This window comes from Diuraphis noxia, unplaced genomic scaffold (assembly GCF_037042655.1).
Source record: "Diuraphis noxia isolate RWA-SAM2 unplaced genomic scaffold, SU_Dnox_SAM2 contig0002, whole genome shotgun sequence".
NCBI lineage: Eukaryota > Metazoa > Arthropoda > Insecta > Hemiptera > Aphididae > Diuraphis > Diuraphis noxia.
The window spans coordinates 20,513,056-20,536,562 of record NW_028301712.1 but is presented as its reverse complement, the minus strand read 5'-3'; the positions used below and the strand labels follow the sequence as shown (position 1 = coordinate 20,536,562).

At 26.2% G+C, this 23,507-nt stretch overlaps 1 protein-coding gene across 1 annotated transcript in view; it reads right to left on the bottom strand.

Annotated features, from left to right (window-relative positions):
- The window catches only part of LOC107162280 (uncharacterized), a 152,979-nt gene extending 131,016 nt beyond the window's left edge, over positions 1 to 21,963 (bottom strand). The window contains exon 1 of the mRNA XM_015509111.2: positions 21,531 to 21,963. Coding sequence (XP_015364597.1) covers positions 21,531 to 21,594 — 64 coding nt within the window. The 5' untranslated portion in view covers positions 21,595 to 21,963. The remainder of the gene's footprint in view (positions 1 to 21,530) is intronic.
- Between the last annotated feature and the right edge of the window lie 1,544 nt (positions 21,964 to 23,507).

The window sequence follows — 23,507 nt, the reverse complement described above, 5'->3', positions numbered from 1 at the left end:
ACTATTGATACAATGAAAAAAAGTGCAAAATTTTTCCCCCGATATTTAGGTTTCAACTCCGGTCATTTACCATGAATAAGTCATCATAATACCACTGGGTCACGATGGTTCATTCGACTCCAGTGAATTTTCTAAGTTATTTAAAACATAATATACTTAACTTTGAAGTTTTATAACTTCGAAACTATGTCCAAACCCCAAATTCTGACTTCACCATCGTTTTCAGCGTACTTAACTACATATAGGTTTCAAAAAAAAAAAATCCAAAAAAAAGGGTACCCAGTAAAGTAGAAATATAGGTACCAATATTTATTGTTAATTGTTAATACCGTTTTATTTTGGCTGAACAACCAAACTGTTTGCAATAATAATTGTTAGATTTTTCTCAAATTGGTAAAGTACTTAATTCAGATTTCAAAATATTTACATTACAAAACATTACTTACCTAATGATTTCCTCGAATTAAACATCAAAATATTTTCTTTAACACAATCTCAGAATTCTTAACGATTTATAAATTATAAGATGTATTAACAATTATGAATTTAATTATAAATCATTTTTGTCAAAAGTTATATTAAAAATTTTAAACAGGTTTCGTGTATTATAATCTACAAAATAAATTTGAATGAAATTGATCACCATTCACCATCACCGTACTAAGATCGTACTCAAATCAAAGTTACATGTGTTCTTACAGCAAATATAACATTTTTTTTCAATTTACAAATTTTTATGAAAATGGATATTTATTTATTTCATATTATACCTATATATTATGGGCTGTAGCAAGTATTAAAAAGTAGATTTAAAACAAGTTTTTGGTTAGTTATATATTAATAAGTTATCTACATATTCCAAAAAACGTTTATAGTTTTGGATCAAGTGATATTGATTTTGTCAATGCTCATAAAATCGGTTACTGGTTAGTAATTTCGGATAACAAATATTTTCTTACTAAAATTAAATTAATATGAATAAAGATCATAAGAGTAAAAACGGTAAAAAATAATACAAATTACAGTTACATGAATAAAAATGAACCAATTTTTCATTTTATTTTTATTGATCTCAAGCATTGGCAATTAGGGCCATTAGTATTTTGTAGGGGGGTTATAGTTGTTTAAGGAACACTCGTGCACGAGAATTCGTCACTAAAATCAGGTTGGTCACCCATCCGAGATCTAGCGGCGTCGACCAATGCTTGACTTCACTACTTCAGAACACGTTTTGTGGCTGATGCCAACCAACGAGTCACGCCAAGCCCCTTAAATTGTAATATTAATGAGTAGGTATATAAGGGGTAAAAAATAATGATGATCAAGAAATTACAATGAATATCATATCAATCATGTGCTGATTATTAAAAACAACATTAATGAATTTAAAATGTATTAATTTTATATCTTTAAAAACAAACCATTCAGAAATAAAAATAATCTGGGCCCTACCGATTTCATTTAAAGATTATAATATTTTATTCCCTTGTATGGGTTCCAAATGGTCCATTCAATTCTAAAAATAATTATAATATAAAATATTGTCAAACATTTATTTAAAAGCTAACAATTTTTCTACACGCCGCTTTCTTACGTATAAATTATATTTTTGTAACATTTTTACTTCGATTTAAACACAGATTTATTTTTTTGAACATACACATTTGATTGTGTATCAGATTCAAATCGATGAAAATTATATAGTTTATTAGAATTTTTTTTTTAATAACTGTGACTATCTTTTTAATTTGAAGTCGTCGTGTGGTTATTACGTCATACTTCATTAACTGTATAACTGCCTGATTGGTTAGGTTAGGTTAGGTTAATACATAAATAGGTATAATTACATAAATGGAATAGTTTATAGATATTACATGATTTGTATAAAAACGTTATAATATGATTTTAATTTTCAATTTTATAACAGTTACTTCCTAAATAATTGAGTAACTTTAATCTATAATATGAAATACTTAGATAAACTATATTATTTATCAAGCAAAAGGTTCACCGTGACCTTACTAAAATGAAACTTTTAAGCCATCAAAATCCATCATGTCAAGTGGCTTTTCAGAAGCTCTGTATACTTACTACTTAGTTTCGTTTCACATGGTGGTCACTGTAATAAATTATAGGTAGTCACAATAATATGTCATCGGGTGTAACATGAACTTACAACTAAAAACTACACAGATCGGATTCCATCTCGACCAAAGCCGCAACAGTATATTTTATTTCGAAATACATTCTGTTGGTAAGCTCCGTAGATAATCTAATCTAAGTATTTAGATAATAATATGTAGCATCAAATATTCAAACAAAACATATAAAACTATACGAAAGTATTAACATATTGCTAGGAGTCAAAAATAACAATTATTGTTTTGTTGTGTAATAGAACTTTTGCGTAAAAGATGATTTATTTTAAAACTATGAGTTATACGTTCGCTTAAATACAATAAATTCCTACAGATTAGAACTGTTTTTATTTTGTATATTAGAAGATAGTTTAAAATTAGCATCTGGTCACTAGATTACAATATCATTTTATAACAAATTCTAATAAGTTACAAAATTAACTATAAATGTAGTACCTATAAATATTAGACTTTAGTGTATATAGACACCAAATGAATTCAATATTCGACTTCTTAATTAGATCCATGTGTCCATACCTAGAATTATATTACATTATTACATTTTTTTATTTATTTAAATCTATTATCTACTTACTTTAGACGACTAATGAGTACATAAAATGATTACTATTACATAGATATGTCAATGAATTTATGATTGTAGGTAAGCATTCAAAAGTATTCTAGTATACATTAAAATACTGTTTCAACTGTCAAGTAAGTGTAAAAATAATATTATATTTTGCCTTTATCCATAACTTCCGAGACATAATAATATATCATATTAAAATCATAACTCCGAAAATAATTTGTTATGCATGAAAAGTGAGGTGGGTTTTTCGGTGACTTTCGGGTCGAAGGTTTTAATTAACTCGTCGCCGTCCCTGTTGCGATAATGACGCTTTACGCTTACACCCCTACCACACTGCCACGAGCAACCACACACCATATCCCATCATCGTCAGTGGCTCCACTGATCCGGAACGTTTTACACTAGTTTAGACCGACCTTCTGTATACTGCAGCAGGTCTAATGGCGTTCATGAACCATTGACATGTTTATGTTGAAAAATCAAAAAAAAAATCACAGCCTTTGGATGCTAATTTGCATGATCAACTACCATCTTCCATTTACTCAGCTTAGCCGGGAATTCCAGTTGCCCTGACTGTTGAGCATTCGAGAGTAGATATTATCAATTCCTATTTGAATGCTTTTATTTAAATAAATTGCCACTGGTTTCACTGATTTTGAACTCTGAACAGAATTTTAATTTCACTTTTAAATAGGTATTAATATCCAAACGTTTCCAAAGCTTCAGATTTCTCAATAGTTTTTAAAACTCAAAATTGAACTTAACATATTGGTACGTAGCGTGGCATATATAATTTTTGAATTTTAAGTTAGATACTTTAATGACAGATAATAGTTTTTGTTTGAAATTTTCCGTAAGTATATTACCTATTTGTTAAAATATAACAAATAAATGCATGTGATGTCATAATATAATATAATATATTAACTAAACATAAAACTAACTAAACAAAATCAATTGCAATGTCAGTATTAAAGTATTTATGTGGATATTTGAAGCATATAATATATATTTATTTATTTGTTTTAAACTTGTTTTAAATTTAGAACGTCAATAATAAAATTCATAAAAACTATTTCATACAATCACACGCTATTCAATCTTTTATTCAAAGCTGACATGGAATATAATTTATAAATTCTTATGCGTAAATCTAATTTAAAATCAATTGACGGAAACACATTTATATGAATAAGATATTGTTGTGCGTTCTATACTGTGTTTACAAAATGTTTATTTGGATTTTATAATGTCTATTTTTCTTAACAATTATAACGATTTTTAAAGGAAAAAATTATAACGCTTAATGTAAGACGTAAGTTAAGTATATAAACGAAAATAAATTTGCAGTATTATTTACGCTTAGGTGTATCGGATAAAATATATTTGACAGAAAACCCTAAAATCAATTTAATTTCATAGCTGAGATTAAAATGTAAAAACGTTTAAAATCCATATAATATGTAACTATTTATGTTATCAATTTATCATATATGAATAACAATCATAAATAATTTAAAGATAATAGATCAAAAATAAACGAATACGACAGTATTTTTTTCTAATATGAGTGGATACATGACGTCGAGTGTTACTGCTGGGTAGCTACTCCCCTCACGATTTCACAATCAACTTGTAAATTTTCCGCTGATATGTTTATTGTAACTACTATTACAGATTGATATATTCTAATAAATTTAAAAAAATATGAGTGGAGTTAAGGGGTAGAATGATTTTTATAAATACATATGAATTCTGCAATAATTACAATTTTAACCTGTAACATTCACACTGAATTAGTTTTTATTAAGAATTTATTTATTTTATATTATTTTAAATAAAGTACCAACATACAACTATAATATTGTGTTAAGGCGTATGGAACGAGTACTAACCCAGCTCTATAAGTTACGGCTTCAGTATTAGTTTCCTGTGTGTGTTTTTAATAATAAGCACTTTATATTATTGATTATATTCAATATACCACAGTGGTTATATATATATATTATATACCATAACTACTAAATAATATTACTATGTACCTTTTTTCATTTTTTTTTTTTTTTGTTTTTTTTAATCAAACTAATTGTGTAAGCATTATAATTTGTTGATTTGTTATTCATTTTTTTGCCAACTTCAAAGAGTTACGAAAAAACATAATATCTTCACGTAAAAAAAAAATATTTTATTTTATAGTCACAAGTTCGTAAGATACTTTTACAATGTACATAATATTATATTATAGTTAACACTAAAATTCTTAAGTGTTAACAAAATTACAATATAACACCTTATTTTTATTTTGAATCGAGTATAATAAAAATCTATTTAACAGCGTACACTTTTTATGCTTATCCTTAATATTTTTATGTTTTTGTGACTTAAGAAAAAAAAAAACGATAACGAATATTTCTAATGTTAACAAGTTTATTATTTACATGAGGCAATTATAACATTTCTAATGAAAACAAAAATAAGCAGTATCGAATAAAAAACGTTAATATTTGTATAAGATTATGACATAAAAATTAAACGGCCTTAAATTGAATGACAAGTATAACAGGTAATAAAAATTAACAATATTTTAACCATATACTTATAAGATTTTTATATCTTAAATAAATTCTCATTTTTCTTTGAATTTTTATTTATTTGAATTTAATGGTATTTCATCCAGTTTTTGATTTATTTAATATAAGAATTTGAGTTATTTCATTAATTTTGATAACTACGAAATTCATATTCATTCTATTTTCCATATATCGTAATATTTTTTTTTTTTAAATAATTGAAGTAATAATGAAATAGCTACAAAAATGTGATGTTATTATGCGGTTTTGAATATAATCTCGAACTTTTTCATTTTGCTTAAAAAATTAAAAACGAACTTTAACTATAAACAAAACGATTAACTTTGTCTTATAGTAAAGATAAAGTATCAAAATATTCAAATGTTAGTTAATTTAAAATAAATTATTGTTAAAAACATAACAATAACAACTTGATTCATCACTCTAAGCAAATAAAACGACAATATGTAGTTCCTACTAAAGTACCAACCCCTAAATAAGATACCGTAAAATTATTATATTTTTAAAGAATGAACAAAGATAATTTAAGTAAGGAACATTTTTTAGTTTTATTTAGCATATTAGATTATGGATAACCAATATTAACTAAATAATCTAGTATAACTATTAGGTTGTAAATTCAAAATAACATAATTGTATTATGTAACCAGAAAGAGTATGACGTATTTTATACAGTTAAAATTTGGTAAATTAGACTCAGTGAAACATAGATGGACTAATATAGGTACCAATAAACCAAATATTTTGTAAGATTAGTTTTAGCAGAACTTATTTAAACTCCACGTTTTTATCGAAATTTATCTATTCAAAGTATTAACTAAACTTTATTGCCAAATAAAAGGTTAGACTACGTGAAAGTTTTTAACTTATTTTCTGACCTTGTTGATCATAAAAGTTATTATAAACAGAAAAAAAAGATTTTTTCAAAACTATAAGTAAAAAATTATATAGTTATAATTATTATTCACATATTATTTTAATTATCTAGGTATCATTGTTTTATTTGTGTGTGTGTGTGTGTGTGTGTGTGTGTGTGTGTGTGTGTGTGTGTGTGTGTGTGTGTGTGTGTGTGTGTGTGTGTGTGTGTGTGTGTGTGTGTGTGTGTGTGTGTGTGTGTGTGTGTGTGTGTGTGTGTGTGTGTGTGTGTGTGTGTGTGTGTGTGTGTGTGTGTGTGTGTGTGTGTGTGTGTGTGTGTGTGTGTGTGTGTGTGTGTGTGTGTGTGTGTGTGTGTGTGTGTGTGTGTGTGTGTGTGTGTGTGTGTGTGTGTGTGTGTGTGTGTGTGTGTGTGTGTGTGTGTGTGTGTGTGTGTGTGTGTGTGTGTGTGTGTGTGTGTGTGTGTGTGTGTGTGTGTGTGTGTGTGTGTGTGTGTGTGTGTGTGTGTGTGTGTGTGTGTGTGTGTGTGTGTGTGTGTGTGTGTGTGTGTGTGTGTGTGTGTGTGTGTGTGTGTGTGTGTGTGTGTGTGTGTGTGTGTGTGTGTGTGTGTGTGTGTGTGTGTGTGTGTGTGTGTGTGTGTGTGTGTGTGTGTGTGTGTGTGTGTGTGTGTGTGTGTGTGTGTGTGTGTGTGTGTGTGTGTGTGTGTGTGTGTGTGTCTAATGAATTAATAATAATTCTATATGTTACGAATATAATTTAATCTTCTCTTTTATATTTTCAACTCTATATTTATTGGTATTTATATATAGAATATAGATATTGCAATATTATATATATATTATTATCTTTTAAAATTGAATTAAACAATTTCAACGTGACTTCTTAAATATTAAAATTAAAAAATATTATACAGTGGAGGCCGCTGATTATTAGACTCACTTTGAGACCAGCACAAAGTGAGTATTATAACCGAATGAATCTTTATAGGAAAAATGGGAAAAAATTATAGGGTTGGTTTTTGTGAATATTTACATTTTTCAACGAGTGCCCAGAAAATATAATATTTTTTTGATGGGTGTTATATTATAATAACACATTAACACGTTCGAAAAGTTAAAAAATCATAGGAATTTGATAACATTTACTTAAAGTATTTAACAAAATATACATGAATCATAATTTGTCTTCAGATTTAATTCTAAAATAGAATAAAAAAAATACATATTATCATACTCATTCTTCTTCCCTCCCTTTTGCTATCAACTAAATTTATGGGTTACTATGATTAAACATTTAAACCCAAAAATACACGGCCATTATTATTTATAAATATAAATTATAACGACCCTAATTGAATTCCGTAATAAATAATCGGACAATAGCACCAAAAATTTATTTCATTATGAATTATCTGATAATAGCTTGAAATGCCATAAAGTATATATTTTAATATTAAATACTTTCTATAGAACACACTTTAGTATCAACTCATACTATAGTCATATGTATACATTAATTGTATTTCTAATATAAAATAAATAATGAACATTTGCCGAGACTAAATATATAAGTATATTTGTTTTAAACGTAAAACATTGTTTTTGCGGTGCGAATATCAATTTTTATTTGTTCAACAATATATTTTATAACCTTAAACTTAATCTTTTTCTTGTTATTATCTGAATATTAAATAATACATCGCAATAGTATAAATAAATCAAAAATGTTACTTAAATCGTAAAAGCTCGTATCTTAATAACTCTTGTACAAATGTAGGTAGGTACACATGATATGTTATTAATCTGTATTATACAATACTGTATAGATAGATAAATGTGATATATTTTAATCAAAAGGTATTCATTGAAATGATTTCATTAAATACAATGCAATTATTTTAATTTTTGAACATAAAATACGACTTAAGATTAAATATGATAAAACGCAGTATTTCCCACAATATACATAAATAAGTGTAACGTTGTTGTGACATATGAAATAACCTTTTAGATTAATAAAAACACACTTTTGAATTTTCTGAAAAACTAACATATCATATAAAATGTTTAATTTTGGAATTAGTCATAAAAATGATGTTTGCGTCTTACATATTTACAAATATTTAGTAAAAATGTAATTTGATTATAAGTATTATAATATTTTATAATTCTTTTTTTTCACAATTCCATTAATTAAGTCACCTATTTAATATGCTTATTATTTATATATTTACATTTTTTATTAATCAGGATTTAAACGTGTAGAAGTTTGTTTCTAACAAATCCTAGGGCCTTTACATGGTGGCTAAACTTCCTACTCCAATATTTAATATAATACTACTAATGGCCATTTGTGATTAAATACAAATACATTAAGTTCATTCACATCAAATTTAAAATGGAATAATATATCAAAATAAATATTCGTTGTTCTTCTTAAATCTTTATTTATACAGTAAAAACAAAAACCAATAATAACCTAACCGCCACACGCACAAACCACTAATTTGTATTAAGTAATCTTTAAATCTTCTATGACAATTTCATAATTTATTTTAATAGCCTTAGTTTATAATTGTGATAATATCCCACAAGTAAAGGTGATGTTTATCTTGTGAAATACAATTATTGTTATATTTACGTATATTCTCATCTGTTATACATTTTAGGTGAAACATTAAATGTAATGATTTTAGTATTTTACTATAACATGTGATTTTGTTTTCAATTAATCATCGTCATCATTGTATGCAGTAATGAATCTTTAACTTTAAGCATGGTTTCTGATATAAAATTTTATACATTTGATACTTGGGAAAGGGGCAACTTTTACGCAAAATCATTATTTGACAATATACATTTTTTTGCGTATAATTCAAAAATAAATAATTGTTAAATTTGGTAAATATATTCACATTTAAAAATATTGATTTTAGTATTTATTAAACATGAAATAATTTTCAAAAACGTTTGTTTTTATTTTGATATATTATGTATGATACAATTTGTATTTTTTTTTTTGTCAGAAATCTTAAAATGTAAAACAAGGTTTCTGATAAGGTTTTCCTATATCAACTGAAAAATATCGAAATTACATATTCTCAGTATTATATTATAAGCATTAAAACTTCGAGTTTTTACGAAATCGTCAAAACAAGAAAATATACAATTTATTTTTTAATTAAGAGTTCATATATATTTAAACGTTTATAACAAAGATTTGAAAATTTAAATCAATATTCTATATTAGTCAATCTTTTTGGAAAAAATGAACTCAACTTACTGTACCAATTATTAATAGTAAAATAAATTACTACACATAGTATTAAAAATATATTATTTAATGTTAATAATATATTAAAGTATTGATAAGAATCGTTTAGATTCATTTTTCGTATGAAACAATTTTCATTCTATTCAAATGCATCTAATGTATGATTGTGACTTATTCAATGATACCGAATTATACCTATAAATAAAAACCTTGTTTGATAAGCATTTGCAATCAGTTTGGTTCCGAATTTCGTAATGTGCGCACATCTGTTCATTAGCAGTATCTATGCTCGCTGCTCTATTTATCTAATCGTAACCCTACTACACTGGCTCGTCTATAATAATAATCAAGTTATTATGTCATCTCAACCTAGCGTGGTTTCTTCCGAAAATACAAACAAAAGAAATCTCTCTGCTTCTTCCCTCTCGCCAAAGGCAGAAGAAAAGAAAACCAAATTATTCACGAATCCAAATCGGTTCTCCGTTCTCTCTAAGTGCGTCAACATCAACGAAAACACATCTACAATCAACATTTAACGTCCAAATCCGCAACAACGATGACAAAATAAAGGTACCGCCTGTTTACATTAAAAATGTGGATGAAATATCCGCCTTCATCTCCAGTCATTTGACCAAACTTGACTCTACATATTATATTATTTGTAAATCTACGCCATCCTATCTTATCGTCCGCACTCATTTTGTTTAACATCACAATCAGTTATTAATGCATTTAGAGGAGAACGATTTTAGTTATCAATCATATCAGCCAGATTCTATGTGCACGTTACGCGTAGTTATTCGAAATCTCCACCCAACTACTGTACTCGAAGATATCATCGCCGGCCTTTCAGAATTGGGCCACCACATCACAAACATACACAACATTAAGCTATTTTCGGATAGAACGCCCTTGCCACTTTTCTTTGTTGATATCTAAAAAGCTACCAACAATTCAGATGTATTCAAGATTGAGTTTCTTCTCAACTCAAAAATTATTGTTGAAAAACTACATCCACCAAAAACCCCTCCACAGTGCTATACATGCCATTCTTACGGTCATACTAGAAAATATTGTTATCATGATCTACGTTGTGTAAAATTTGGAGAAAATCACGTCTCAGGTTCCTGTACAAAGCCTCACGACTCTCCAGCCAGATGTGCCCTATGCAATGGCAGCCACAATGCCAACTACAAATGTTGCCCCGATTACAAGAAACTTAAACATGTTATTCCTCCAATTAGATGAGATCCTCCATGTACCTACTCCTTCACCAAAAAACAATACTACCAAAACCTCTTTGCTACCAATCAGCATTCTTAAGCCACCTCCTCTGGACAAAACTATTCTAAGCTTCCTTCAAATATCGAAACTTTATTATCCTCCTATAATATAAATAATACTTAATTACAATATTCATATTGGCATAATTGTATATTGTTTGTATTAATAAACAATGTGGCGTCACCTAAGTTTGTAAATAAATAAATATGTTCTTAAATAGTTATTATTTTTATTTTAAATCTTGAATTCACTCACAAGTTACATTATACCTATTCAGTTTGTTTAGGATGATATTCGTATAAATCAAACTATAAATGACTCAACATTTGTGTTTAATTCGTCGTTTAATACCCGGCGTAACTGTAGTGATCATAATATTTTATCGAATTTATTCCTTTGTAAAGGTGAAACAATTTTTAAAATTGGTATCAAATAATAAATTGATAATTTCGTATTCATCCATACTGAATATTGTAAAACCAATTGCGACCCTATAATAAACAAAATCATATTTAAATTTATTATTATTATCATGATTCTATTATTATTTCTATAAAAATTTCGAGTTTCCAATAAAAAAACTAAAGACCACTTATCAATATAATATAGCCAATAGATCCATGGGATAGTGTAGCTTATTGTAGCTTTCTAATAAAAAACAAAAATGTGAGTAGTTCTAGAGATTAAACCGAAAAAACGACAATAATTATATGAAAAATAACATTTTAATATTCATAAATAAATAAATTTCACAAATAATACTGTTCTATGTAAATAATAATTAACATTTCTGTGTTCCGACGTGTATCAAACGCTATCAGCCAACTAATATTATTACTTAATAGATTGTTACATAAATGTACAATTTACACGTACACATTTATTTTTACCGATTTCAAACCTTTAAAATCAAAATTTTGAAAAATCCTTTCTTATTGTGCGGTGAAAGTATTAGAGAAATCACTCTTCCAAATCTCAAGTTCATACGTTAAGTAGTTTTTGAGATACATACTAATATCAATGAGGCAGTGGTATTTGGATTTTATATGTATAGACAACTATATTATTGGTTTAGAATTTTAAACTCTAAGTGAACTTCATTCAAAATTAGTAAATATTTTATAAATACAATAAACTCTTAGTTTTAAAAGCAAGTTCAAACTATCAGCTAAAATATATATTTCATCTCTGCTTTATCTTAATTTTAATCTCTTTTTTCTTCACACAAGAGACAAGACGTATCTTTTTATGGTAGCGATGTACAACACTAATCAGCGATCAGCATACAATGAAGATGATGTGGATTGCCAGTGTAGAACCATATTTCTGTTACCTATTCAGAATTCAGCAATTTTTCATTTATTTTACTGAACTGTTTTTCAATTTTTGTTCTTTTCTCGTTTTTTTTTTTAATGTTAATTTAATCCATTTGTTATATTATTAAAGTGATTTTTAACCGCTGGACCAGATGCTGTAGTAGTTCTAATAAAATAACATAAGGAATTTATTATTATTTAAATTTAATGTAACAACAAAATATAAATATAATGTAAATAAATTATTTAATTAGAAATATAATACTGCAAATTACCTATATTTAGATATTATTAAGTGATTCACACAGCAAAACATTTTTTTAACAATTTGAATATATTATGAAGGAGGTATTAAAATAGAGTGTGTGGGTTGTATATTCTTAAGTAACACCCATTTGACTATAAAAAAAAAGAAAAAAAATCAACAACGCTTATAATAAATTAGAAGATAAATTATTTTTTGCAGCTTGCACTTAAAAGTTGAGGCATGATATGTATGGTTCTTACTAGTTGTTATTGAAGTTTAACAATTTTGCAATTTATTTTGAGAGTAAATAAATTATTACTTTGCTTACTATAGGCTTTAGTAATATTACATATTTTGGTTTTTGAAAGTTCATTGATTATTGTTCAGAATATTTTATGGGTATAACCCTGTTTAGTTAACAAAGTTCTAAAGAATAATCTTCCATGTGATCATTTAATCTTATTGTGGTTGTTTTTTAAATTAATTTATCTATAATCTTTTTCATGTGTTGACTATAGACTTTTTTATATTTTTTTTCTTTTATCAGAACTTTTTTTCTGTAGATTTTCGAGCGTAAATTCACTTATTTATTTTTTAATCAAATATTTTACTTAGAGTTTTATTGAGATGAAAAAGCAACTTAACATTAGTGCTTATACATCAATTGAAGGGATACAACTTATATGTAGGTATTAGTTTTATACTAAAACACATACACAAAATACATTTAATTTTCATATATCAGTATATTTTTTGAAGCTTGAAACAATATTTATTTGAAAAATAAAGTTTTATTGAAATTACAACAGCCTATTTCCTACTAATTTAGACTCAATCCTGAATCATTTTTATACCAGCTTGGTGTATACCCAAAAAACGTAACTGATTTAATCCCATAACTTCCTAATTTCATAGATTTATATGCTATTTTGTAGAAAGTTAATTAAAACTTAGAAACTTATTCGAAATATATGTTTACTCACCAAAACAGACATAAATGATTAATATCGTGGAAATATTTCCCCGTGGATGTCATTCACATATTATATGCCTGTGTAATGGTAAATGAAAAATTTGTATGGTCATTGTGTTTTTAATGAAAAATTTACGAGATATTAACAGGTTGTTTACTTTGATTGGTTCAAAAATTTGAGTTCAAAAAAATATTGAAATGTGATGTACTTGAATAATAATAATGATAATTACAGAGAAAAATAGAGTTTAAAAAAAATATGCATGTACAAAAATAATAAATGCAATAGTTGCTTCTTAAACTTTACTAGAATTTTAATTTACTCTTTTTCATACTACACTAAGCGCCCACTAGAATATAATATACGAGTATCTATTGGTAGTATTTTACAGTAGGTACCTAGATAATGGTAGTGTTTTTTACATTACATCCACTACTTCAAAATTATAGATAATCATGGGACTAAATATATATGTATGATGTTTAAATGTTTTGTATTTTAAATATAATTTAATATTAAAAAAATATCACCTTAAAGATCACTCACTTAAGTTTCTACTAGCAATAATTAATATCATAACTAATTTAAACACACAACATAATATACTTGATTGTTAATTATCGTGTACCAATGAGAATACGTGCTGCGTCATCTTAATCACTTGAAAAGCTTCTCTTGACAAAATGAATCGCATAATTAATTAAGTTTAATTTGATTACGCAGACTTGAGCAGAAGCCATCAACAATTCCTTACATAACTAATAGTCTTAATTTAAATTTCAAAAACCACAATGTTGTTAGTAGTATGAATGAAGAGTAGTAAATAAGACAAGTTATAGATAGGAACTATTTTAATACTTATTAGCTTAATATTTGCAATTTTTAGACAAGTTCATAAACGATTAATTAATTAAATTATTAACTACCTACCAAAAATTCTTATGAATGACACAATAATTTATGATATTAACTATTACTTGTATATCAAACAATATGATATAACATATTTTTGTTATTTCATATATAACTAAGATGACGTATTTCATATCAGATGTAGCCATATAATAGGTACAACTATAATTAAATATATTTACTATTTTTTTTATACAAATCAATACCTCATACCTCAATTACAACATAAACCAAATTTGTATTCAACATATCAATTAAAATAAATCTGGAGTGTATATTATGATATATTATGATATCAATAAATTATGAATCAAAAAATTTAAATAACAATTAATTGAATATTAAGTAAATATTTTAAGACATACTTAGGCATTTAATATTATACGATAATATTTATTCTAAGATAATTTATTTTTATTTCTTTGATTATAATCAGTAAACTTTATAGCTATAATCATTTTAAATATTTTAATAATAAAATATATTTAAATTTGAAATATTTTTAACGAAGCTAATGTAGATAACAATAATTAAGTATTTAAATAAGTATAAGATGACATAACTAATAAGAGTTCCTAATTGTTATATTAATATAAATCAGGAAAAATAATCTCGTTAAAACTATTGGTAAAATAATGTTTTTATTATACCTGCTATCAATTTTGTAAGTTTTTATATTTTCCGAAGTTAAAACTTTCGCTTGATGTCAAACTATTAGTATACACATCGAGGTTCAAACCTGACAGAGCCTATGACATTCAAACATGGGGATATGCCAAGCCTCCTTAAATACGTACCATCCAAGTATAACAATATAGTTCTCTTCGCCAAATAACATCTGCTCCATGGTACGTCTCAAACTTCTCAATACACAAAGATTTAAAAATCGAAACAGTATCTATATCAGCTAAAAACTATAACTAAAAAGCTAAGGACACAAACCAATTAGTATGTAACTTAGCTAGTGAATTCATCTCAAACAACCTCTCATGTCGATTAATAAGATACCAGTGTTAAGATCTGAATCCCAAATTTATTAAGTAATTATAAACTTATTTCTAACAAAATCAGAGGATTTCCATACTAGTGGTGGTGGGACTCCCTCAACCACACGTTATGTCATTTTAAGTATTTGTTTATTTTAGCAAGTTTACTTATAGGATATAAATATGATATTGTAAATATACTTTTGTCTTAAATAAAATTATTATATTGAACTATATAGCTAAGAACATATTTTATTACAAATGTTGTATTTTAATTCCACGGGATGTCAAAAAGTTAAATCAATTATCTGATGATATTTAATTCATAATACAAGCAATAGATAGGCAACATCAATTATTCAATAGTTTTTTTTTCTATTCACTCATAAACATTTTGAAAAATTAAAAAAAAAAATTAATCTTAATTAAAAATAATTTTGATAATGGACCGGATGAAATATTAAGTTTTATGTCATCTTAAAGTATATTGAGTTTGCAATAGAGAAGAATTGGTTAAAGAAGATAAGAGTTGAATACTTTAGAACTTGGCACAAAGCAAAAAAATCTTATTTCATAAAAAACTGTTGTCGCGGATAATAATCCAAGAAAATGCGTTCACGCTTGAATTTCGGTCCACCAGAGCTCTTAGAAACATCCATCAAAATGTTTGACGTTAGTTAAACACTTACATTTATTATTCAGATAACCATACATAATATTTCATAGTATAATATTAATTTTTAATATTGTATATTCACATTTGATAATTATATTTTTGATTCGTCAGCGTTAAAAAAAAATATTGTAGAAGTAGACATACAACTTTTTTTTTAACTTTATAGTAGTGTAATACAAGTCCTTAAATGGTTTATTGATCGTTTACTGCTTTTGCAAAGTTGTATGACTAATTATATATAGTTATTTATAAAATTATTTTTTTACATCAATTGTTCTAAAATATTTCAGACTCAATCAGTTTAATTATAATTTATTAGGTAGTTTAGTAATTAGATAAAAGGAATCAAGTTAGTATATCTTGCTTAATAAATAATTGTTATTAAGTTATAAAGTTCTTTATTAGTAGTTTGTCGGTTTTTTCAACTTTTCAGTTTAAGTGGTATTTGAGACTATGTGATGAATTAGTAAGAGTACAGTCAGGAAGTGTTTACAAATTATTTATAGTTCTTTAAAAAAAGTTTTATCATTATTACAACATAAACGGAAACCATAACTAAATCCACATGCGTACTTACTCTGAATAATTTCAAAAAAAACAAACACTCAAACACTGTTTTCTGAATATGTTTTTAAAGTCATATAAGCTATACTTATTTATTGTTTATTATAAATATTCAATATTACTGACAATAGTCTTTACTCTTTATCTTAAACATAAACAAATTAACTATAAATATCATATTTATTATGGAAATTAATACCATTGATCATACATAATGATTCTTTTAAAACTAATTTCAAATAAAATATTGAAAAATTTTAAATGTAGGATCCTAACTACTGATTAATTCAAGTTGACTACCTAGTAGCTTAAGTGTTTAAAATACGACATAGAATATGATATCATGCATAAAAGGATTCCCTATCGGCTATCATCCACCTTTTCAATTCAACAATCAGATACAAATCAAAGCACATACATAATTCAATATTTTATCATTTATTTTTATATTTTAACGTGAATTCTAAAACTACATCGGGTACTATTAGTTCCACACGTGCCATACGGCGAATCTAAAAAATTGTCTATGATTTATGCCTAGTGTAATAAAATATATAGTTTGTGTTCAATTATCAATTTACAAAAAGTAGTTAAGATATTAATTTAAAAAAATATAAATATATATTTAAATGTTATTGTTAGGATTTTATAAAGTATTTATACAATATTATGTATATAATGTTTTACTTATGCTGTTAAAATTATATATATTAAATCTTTCATACTTCATATAGGTGCTGAAATTATATAATAAGTTATAATTCCTAATCACAAAAATTAATATCTTCTAAAATGTTAAAACTTGCATTTTAAAATTTTTTATTTTTTTTCGATTTCTCATTAGGAAATCTCTACATCTCAAACTTTATAAAATTTTTGAAAAATCGAAAATTTTACTTTACCAAAAATATTAATTGTTATCTATTTAAAATAATTTACGTCATATAAATATTTTGGAAAACTATCTTTTATACTAAGATTATCTTATAGTCATAACTCATAATTATAACTTCATAATCCATAAACATAAAAAAAACATAACGTTGTAAAACTAATATAATGCATATCCTGGTTCCTCAGAATCTAATAGGATGAAAAAACATCAAAAATTAGATTGGGTATGTGAAAAGGTCTGTCCGAAATATTTAAATAAAACATATTTTAGGACACATTTAGGTTGTGTAATTTATATTTTTGACATAAATTAAAGTTTGTTTAAATATAATCTCAAAACCATCATATAGGTACCTACTGTGTTGTTGACATTTTTCGTGTATTAAACTTGTAAACGTATCTTCATATCAAACGATAATTTATTCAAATTTAAAATGATGAAAATATATAATTTTCAAATCTCTACCATATTCCATGTTAATATTATTAAATAGTAGAAAATCTTTGGACGACTGTGACAGATTTATTATATGTGCTTGTCTCTTATATATATTATTATGAATACATGTCGTTAGTAAAATGTCAGCGCAAATGTACATGATAAGCGCCACAATACGTCAGAATATGTTTTATACGACTACCAAAAAATTCATTTTTTTTAAATATATTGTTCAAAATGAAAAAATTGTACTTAATAACGAATATAGCTTCTAAGTTGTCAAGACTTACATATTATATTTTTCTGTAATCTATGTACTCATAAATCACTCAATTAAACACGAGTGAACTATAGTAACTTTAAACAGTATATTAACTACGTCAACATTCACATTTAAATTCATTTAATCTTTGAAATAAATTATCAAAATTTCAAAATTTCAAATATCAAAATTCAAAATTTATTAATATCCATTGTTACGAACTGAACGTGTCAATTACCATTTATAATGGATATTTTCAAAGTGTTCAAACATTAATTCGTTTTTAGATAAAATTGATTGATAATTTTACACTATAGATACAATTTATAGATACTTGAGATATTGCATAATATCAGCGTAACGTATTCATTATATTGTGTTCTACAATAATAATTTCTGCAATTTATTAATATCTACTATAATTGTTTTAAACAAATTTGTAGACTGCGTTAATCGAACACATCGTTGCTGTTTTTATTTTTAAGGAATAACTAAACGATTTATAAAATTAGCAGTTAAGTAAGAACTAATACAATTCAAAATTAATAATATTCGTGGGTTCAGACTGTGCAGATTAAATAACATCTCCATTTTACCCGATAAATCAGTCAAAAAATGTAATAATCTCGAAAAAATTAAAGACGTTAATAAGACAGAATAAGTTTCTTTTTCAAAACAAACATTTTTTTCCAACCAGTCAATATTACAGTTGTTTAACTAGTAACCACTCATAAATGCTATTAAAATTATATGTAGTCCCTGATTTGTGCTTTATAACAAAATACATTTGATTCAAATATTATATCACACATTTAGGAAAATCTAACCATCATAAGGTTTAACATAATAAATTCCTGTGCTCTCAGGTGTAAAAAACTTTTTAACAAAACCATTATTATTTTTTACTGTGTTAATAATAACATTGTAGTTTTGTTCAATTCGATAATTTTATTGCATTTTGTATGTTGTTTAAATTGGTATAGATTTACATTGGTGGTTATATTTTGATTTCAGAATTCTTGTAGTGGGTTAAAGTATCAAACTTTCCATGCAAAAAAAAATTAAAATATTAAAATTATACCTACGATTAAACCAATTTAATGATTAATTCATTTCAACATTTCAATATTTCAATACAAATGTATTTAAGTAATTAGCTAATTTAATAGATTTTATTAAAAACTCTAATATTAAACAATAGGCATATTAAGACATTTATTGTGATTGTTTCTTTTTGGTAGATAGTCATTCATATAATCTTTAATTTATTCACACTTATTAAGTATTAAACCGTTTTGAAAAAGCTTGATTGTTAAATGGAATTAAACTTTTTGAAATGTTTTATTAATTCAATTAATTGTATTTTGATTGAAAGACTAAAGTTCTCAGAATTTACCTTACAAACAGTTCTAAAGTTATTAACTCGTTTACTTGTTTATATAAATAAATGAAAAATAATATAGGTACACTGATATACTCTATTCATATTAATTTGATTTAATTTAATTATTATCTAAAGTATAAAGTATACGATTGTATAAGAACCGTTTATTATAATATTATGAATTACAATAAAATAATAATAATATGTTTCAATAATTGAATATTCATAAAACTGGATAACTTAATTTATTATTTTGTACTATACTCTTTGTGTTTTTATTTGCACTGTTGGAAAAAAGTTGAATGATCATAATTAAATCATTTCATCCTGTAAAATTGTAAGTTATTAATATTTAACTAACCAATACATTTTGATCATTAAATTGATGATTATCAAAATTGTTGGTATTTTTTATCTAGGAATCCTTAATTAAACGCATTTTTGAAGCTTCATGAAGATATGATGCGTATTTATTCGTTAATATTTTGTTCGGTTCTAATATAATATATTATTATTAGCATTTATGAATAACTAAACCATAGAATATCAAATATAGGTTACATATATTATTATAGTAATTAAATATAATGATACGTGTCCCTCATACGGGCCAAACTGTATTAATATTATGCATTAAAATAATATAATATTTTTCATGAAAAATATATGGATATATATAAATATATACATGATATTATATTATTGTATTATTATATTATTGTATTGTGATATTTTTCATGAAAAATATTATATTATTTTAATGCATAATATTAATACAGTTTGGCCCGTATGAGGGACACGTATCATTATATTTAATTACTATAAAAATATATGTAACCTATATTTGATATTCTATGGTTTAGTTATTCACAAATGCTTAATACACACTTATTGTCTATTGAGTGCATATTACCTATTGAATCACTGCACAATGGTTCAATTTACAATGCACACTATACTATCAATGAAATATTTCTATAATTTACATAATTCTGCAAAATTTGCAAAAATAATTTAATTTAGCATACTATTTGAAGTATAATTGGATTATTACACAAGTGGTACGATGATTAAATTTTTTAGTAAACCTATGATTTGTAACTTATAGTGGGGATTTTCAGGTATTGTATGATAGATTATGTTATCTGTCAAAAATGAAAAAAAAATAACAGTAGTCATGATTAAATGTATAGATTTTAAGCATGCGATATGAACTTGTTTCTTTTTCTCGATTGTCTTGACAATTTTTAGATACCCAGCTCCCCTTCCTCAATGAAAAAAAAATACATATATTTTTATATATATGTTTAACGTAATTTATAAAAATATAACATTTCTGTATATGACTACAAAAATACGTAAAAATGAAATATAACACTTAAACCTATCTTTAAATTGTCTCGGGCATAATATTATTTCGTCAACTCGTCTAAATCTATCTCTATATTATTATGGATATATTTAATACACGATGAATCAATGGAATTTAACTGTTATAAAATAATATTTATGTTATTGGTGCATGTTATATTATAATATATGGGACAGTGTATAACATTTTGTTATTCAATTTACTCGAACTAATCGCACATATTATGATTAAATAGGAAGTGAAATATGTCGTACTAAGACACGGGTGTAACCAGAAATTTATTTCAAAACGTCCTTTATAAACAATTTTGTTTTAAAGGTACTGAATAAAATATTTATTATCATTTGATAATAATGCACTGCAATATGCAACTCTAGGTGGTGAAGTGGACAGCTTCTAGGTTTTTCCACTGCAACCTATGTTAATAAGAATATTATATCTGTTGGTATTTTCCGGCATATTAACAAGTATGCAGAATTGCGTATCTTTAAAAAATAGGTCCCTAATATCCAAAATCCCACTCCTTAAATTCGTAATTGCTTACTGTTAACTATAAGTATCATTTTTATCTTAATTGTTCATACTTTAAAGTTTAAATGTAATTAGAACATAAAAGAACTTGTAATAGCATATAATATGCTGAAACATTTTAATTTTAATAAATAATAAAAAATATAATAGGTAACACTAATTTAAACTGTATAAAAGGGAACCCCTGCAGTATTTTTTTTATATAAGTATGCAATCACTTACGGATGAGTAACAGATAAACAAATATTGTGTAAGGTGACGAAGATGACCGGAACAAGGCCGCCATCGGACACGTGGAAGAAACGAGCAGTAGGCAGTAGTTATGTTAGTAATTATGTCAATAATAATATGCAGTATAAGATTACAAAATTAAAAATTAAAAAATTAAAATGAAAATTATAACAAAAAAAAGAATAAGTTTATTTTTATTTTTTTATTGTTTTCGGCGGAACAGGTGGGGGGCCCCACGTATGACGGCAATGTCACACTACGCGAAAACCGTATTGGCCGACACGATACGAACAACACCGCTTGACATCGACTGCAACCACTGAGCTACCACCGTAGTAGCATTCGTATTCGAATTTTCTTCGGTGTCGATCGACGGGAGGACACTACCGACGGGGCGAAACATTGTCGTCCGACTGCCGTGCGCAAAACGTTCAACGACGCCACTGCTGCCACCGCTACCGCAACCGAGTCCCTTTGATAGGTGGTGGTGGTGGTGGTGGTGGTGGTGGTGGTGGTGGAGGAGGCGGTGGCAGGCTGGTTGAACAGTCGACTCGTCGCGACTTGTATCTCGCTGGCTGGCGAGAAGTCGGGGTAGGTGGCGGCCCGGAGATGGCTCATCTCTAGGGGGTGAGAGCCGGGTTATACGAAAAAATTACGTCCATTAGAGGCGTCAAAAGAACAATCGCTTGCCGCCTCCTCTGACCCCCACTTGGCCATTTGTCACACTCTTCCAACTCACACCCTAGCCCACTACTCAAATGCTGTCACGCTGACAAGTCAGAAACCCGATCACACACTGTCTTATATACCGGAAACTCTCCGGCCAAGGTGGTCCCGATAAACTGACTTGTTGAAGTAACGTGCGAGTAATTTTAGAAAAATAATTGAAATCCTGAAAAAAATACACAGGCTATATTATTAGGTATATTGGCCAACTATGGTATACATGATTTTATTATAATAACGCCGATATGGCTGGTTAAAGATCAAAAACTGCTTGATGATGTCTATTTACATCACCAGAATACATTTTTCTAGCGTGTAAACAAACATCTACACATCAGTGTCATAATCTAGGGAAACAATTATTATTTTTTTATATTATTGAACAAATTGTTTAATATGTTATAGATGATGATCATGGACCATCGGCTAAATAAACTGAATAGTGAATAAAACGAGTTCTTGAAATTAATTGAAATTTGATTACATAAATATCAAATATGTGTTCGTAATATCCTAATTTTTAACTAAAAAATCTCATATTATTAATATAGATTATTTAAAATAGTGTAATATGTTATGATAGGTAGGAATAGAAATGTTAAAAAAAAATTTCATGTAGCTGGGAGAAGATCGACAATTTAATTTAGACATAACTAATATATAAAATTATTACATAAAAGCTTTTTTTTTTTACTCCTACGGGAATATTTAGAGTAGGATGAAGAAAATGAGAAGTTAAGCCAGAATTCAAGATTAATTGACGATTCCAACAAACAAAAGAGAATTTCTTAATTAGAACAAAATATGATATATTTCATAACTTTATTATATTTTAAACAAAAAGGTTTACAGCTTCTAAATGTTTGGTTTATATTTTGCTTTTATTTTACATTTACTTCAGTAAAATAACTATGGTATGCCACTAAAATATAATATTCGATAATTCACAGTATATCATAAATTAAGTGCAAGTTTACAGGATATATTCAATTTTATAATGTTAAAAACTAAAATAGATGAAATCGTCATTTTTAAATTAACATAAAAACGAGTTCATTATAATATTCATGAATATTACTATTTTTTTCAAATATTTGAGTTTGTTGCTAATACTATAATACATAATACTATCTTTTTTGTATAAGACATTTTAAAGGTAATGGAATACATTGGCACAAGTTTAAAAAGATTAAAAAAAATGCGTTTATCCAAAATCGTTAAAAATGTCTCATCGTTTGAAAT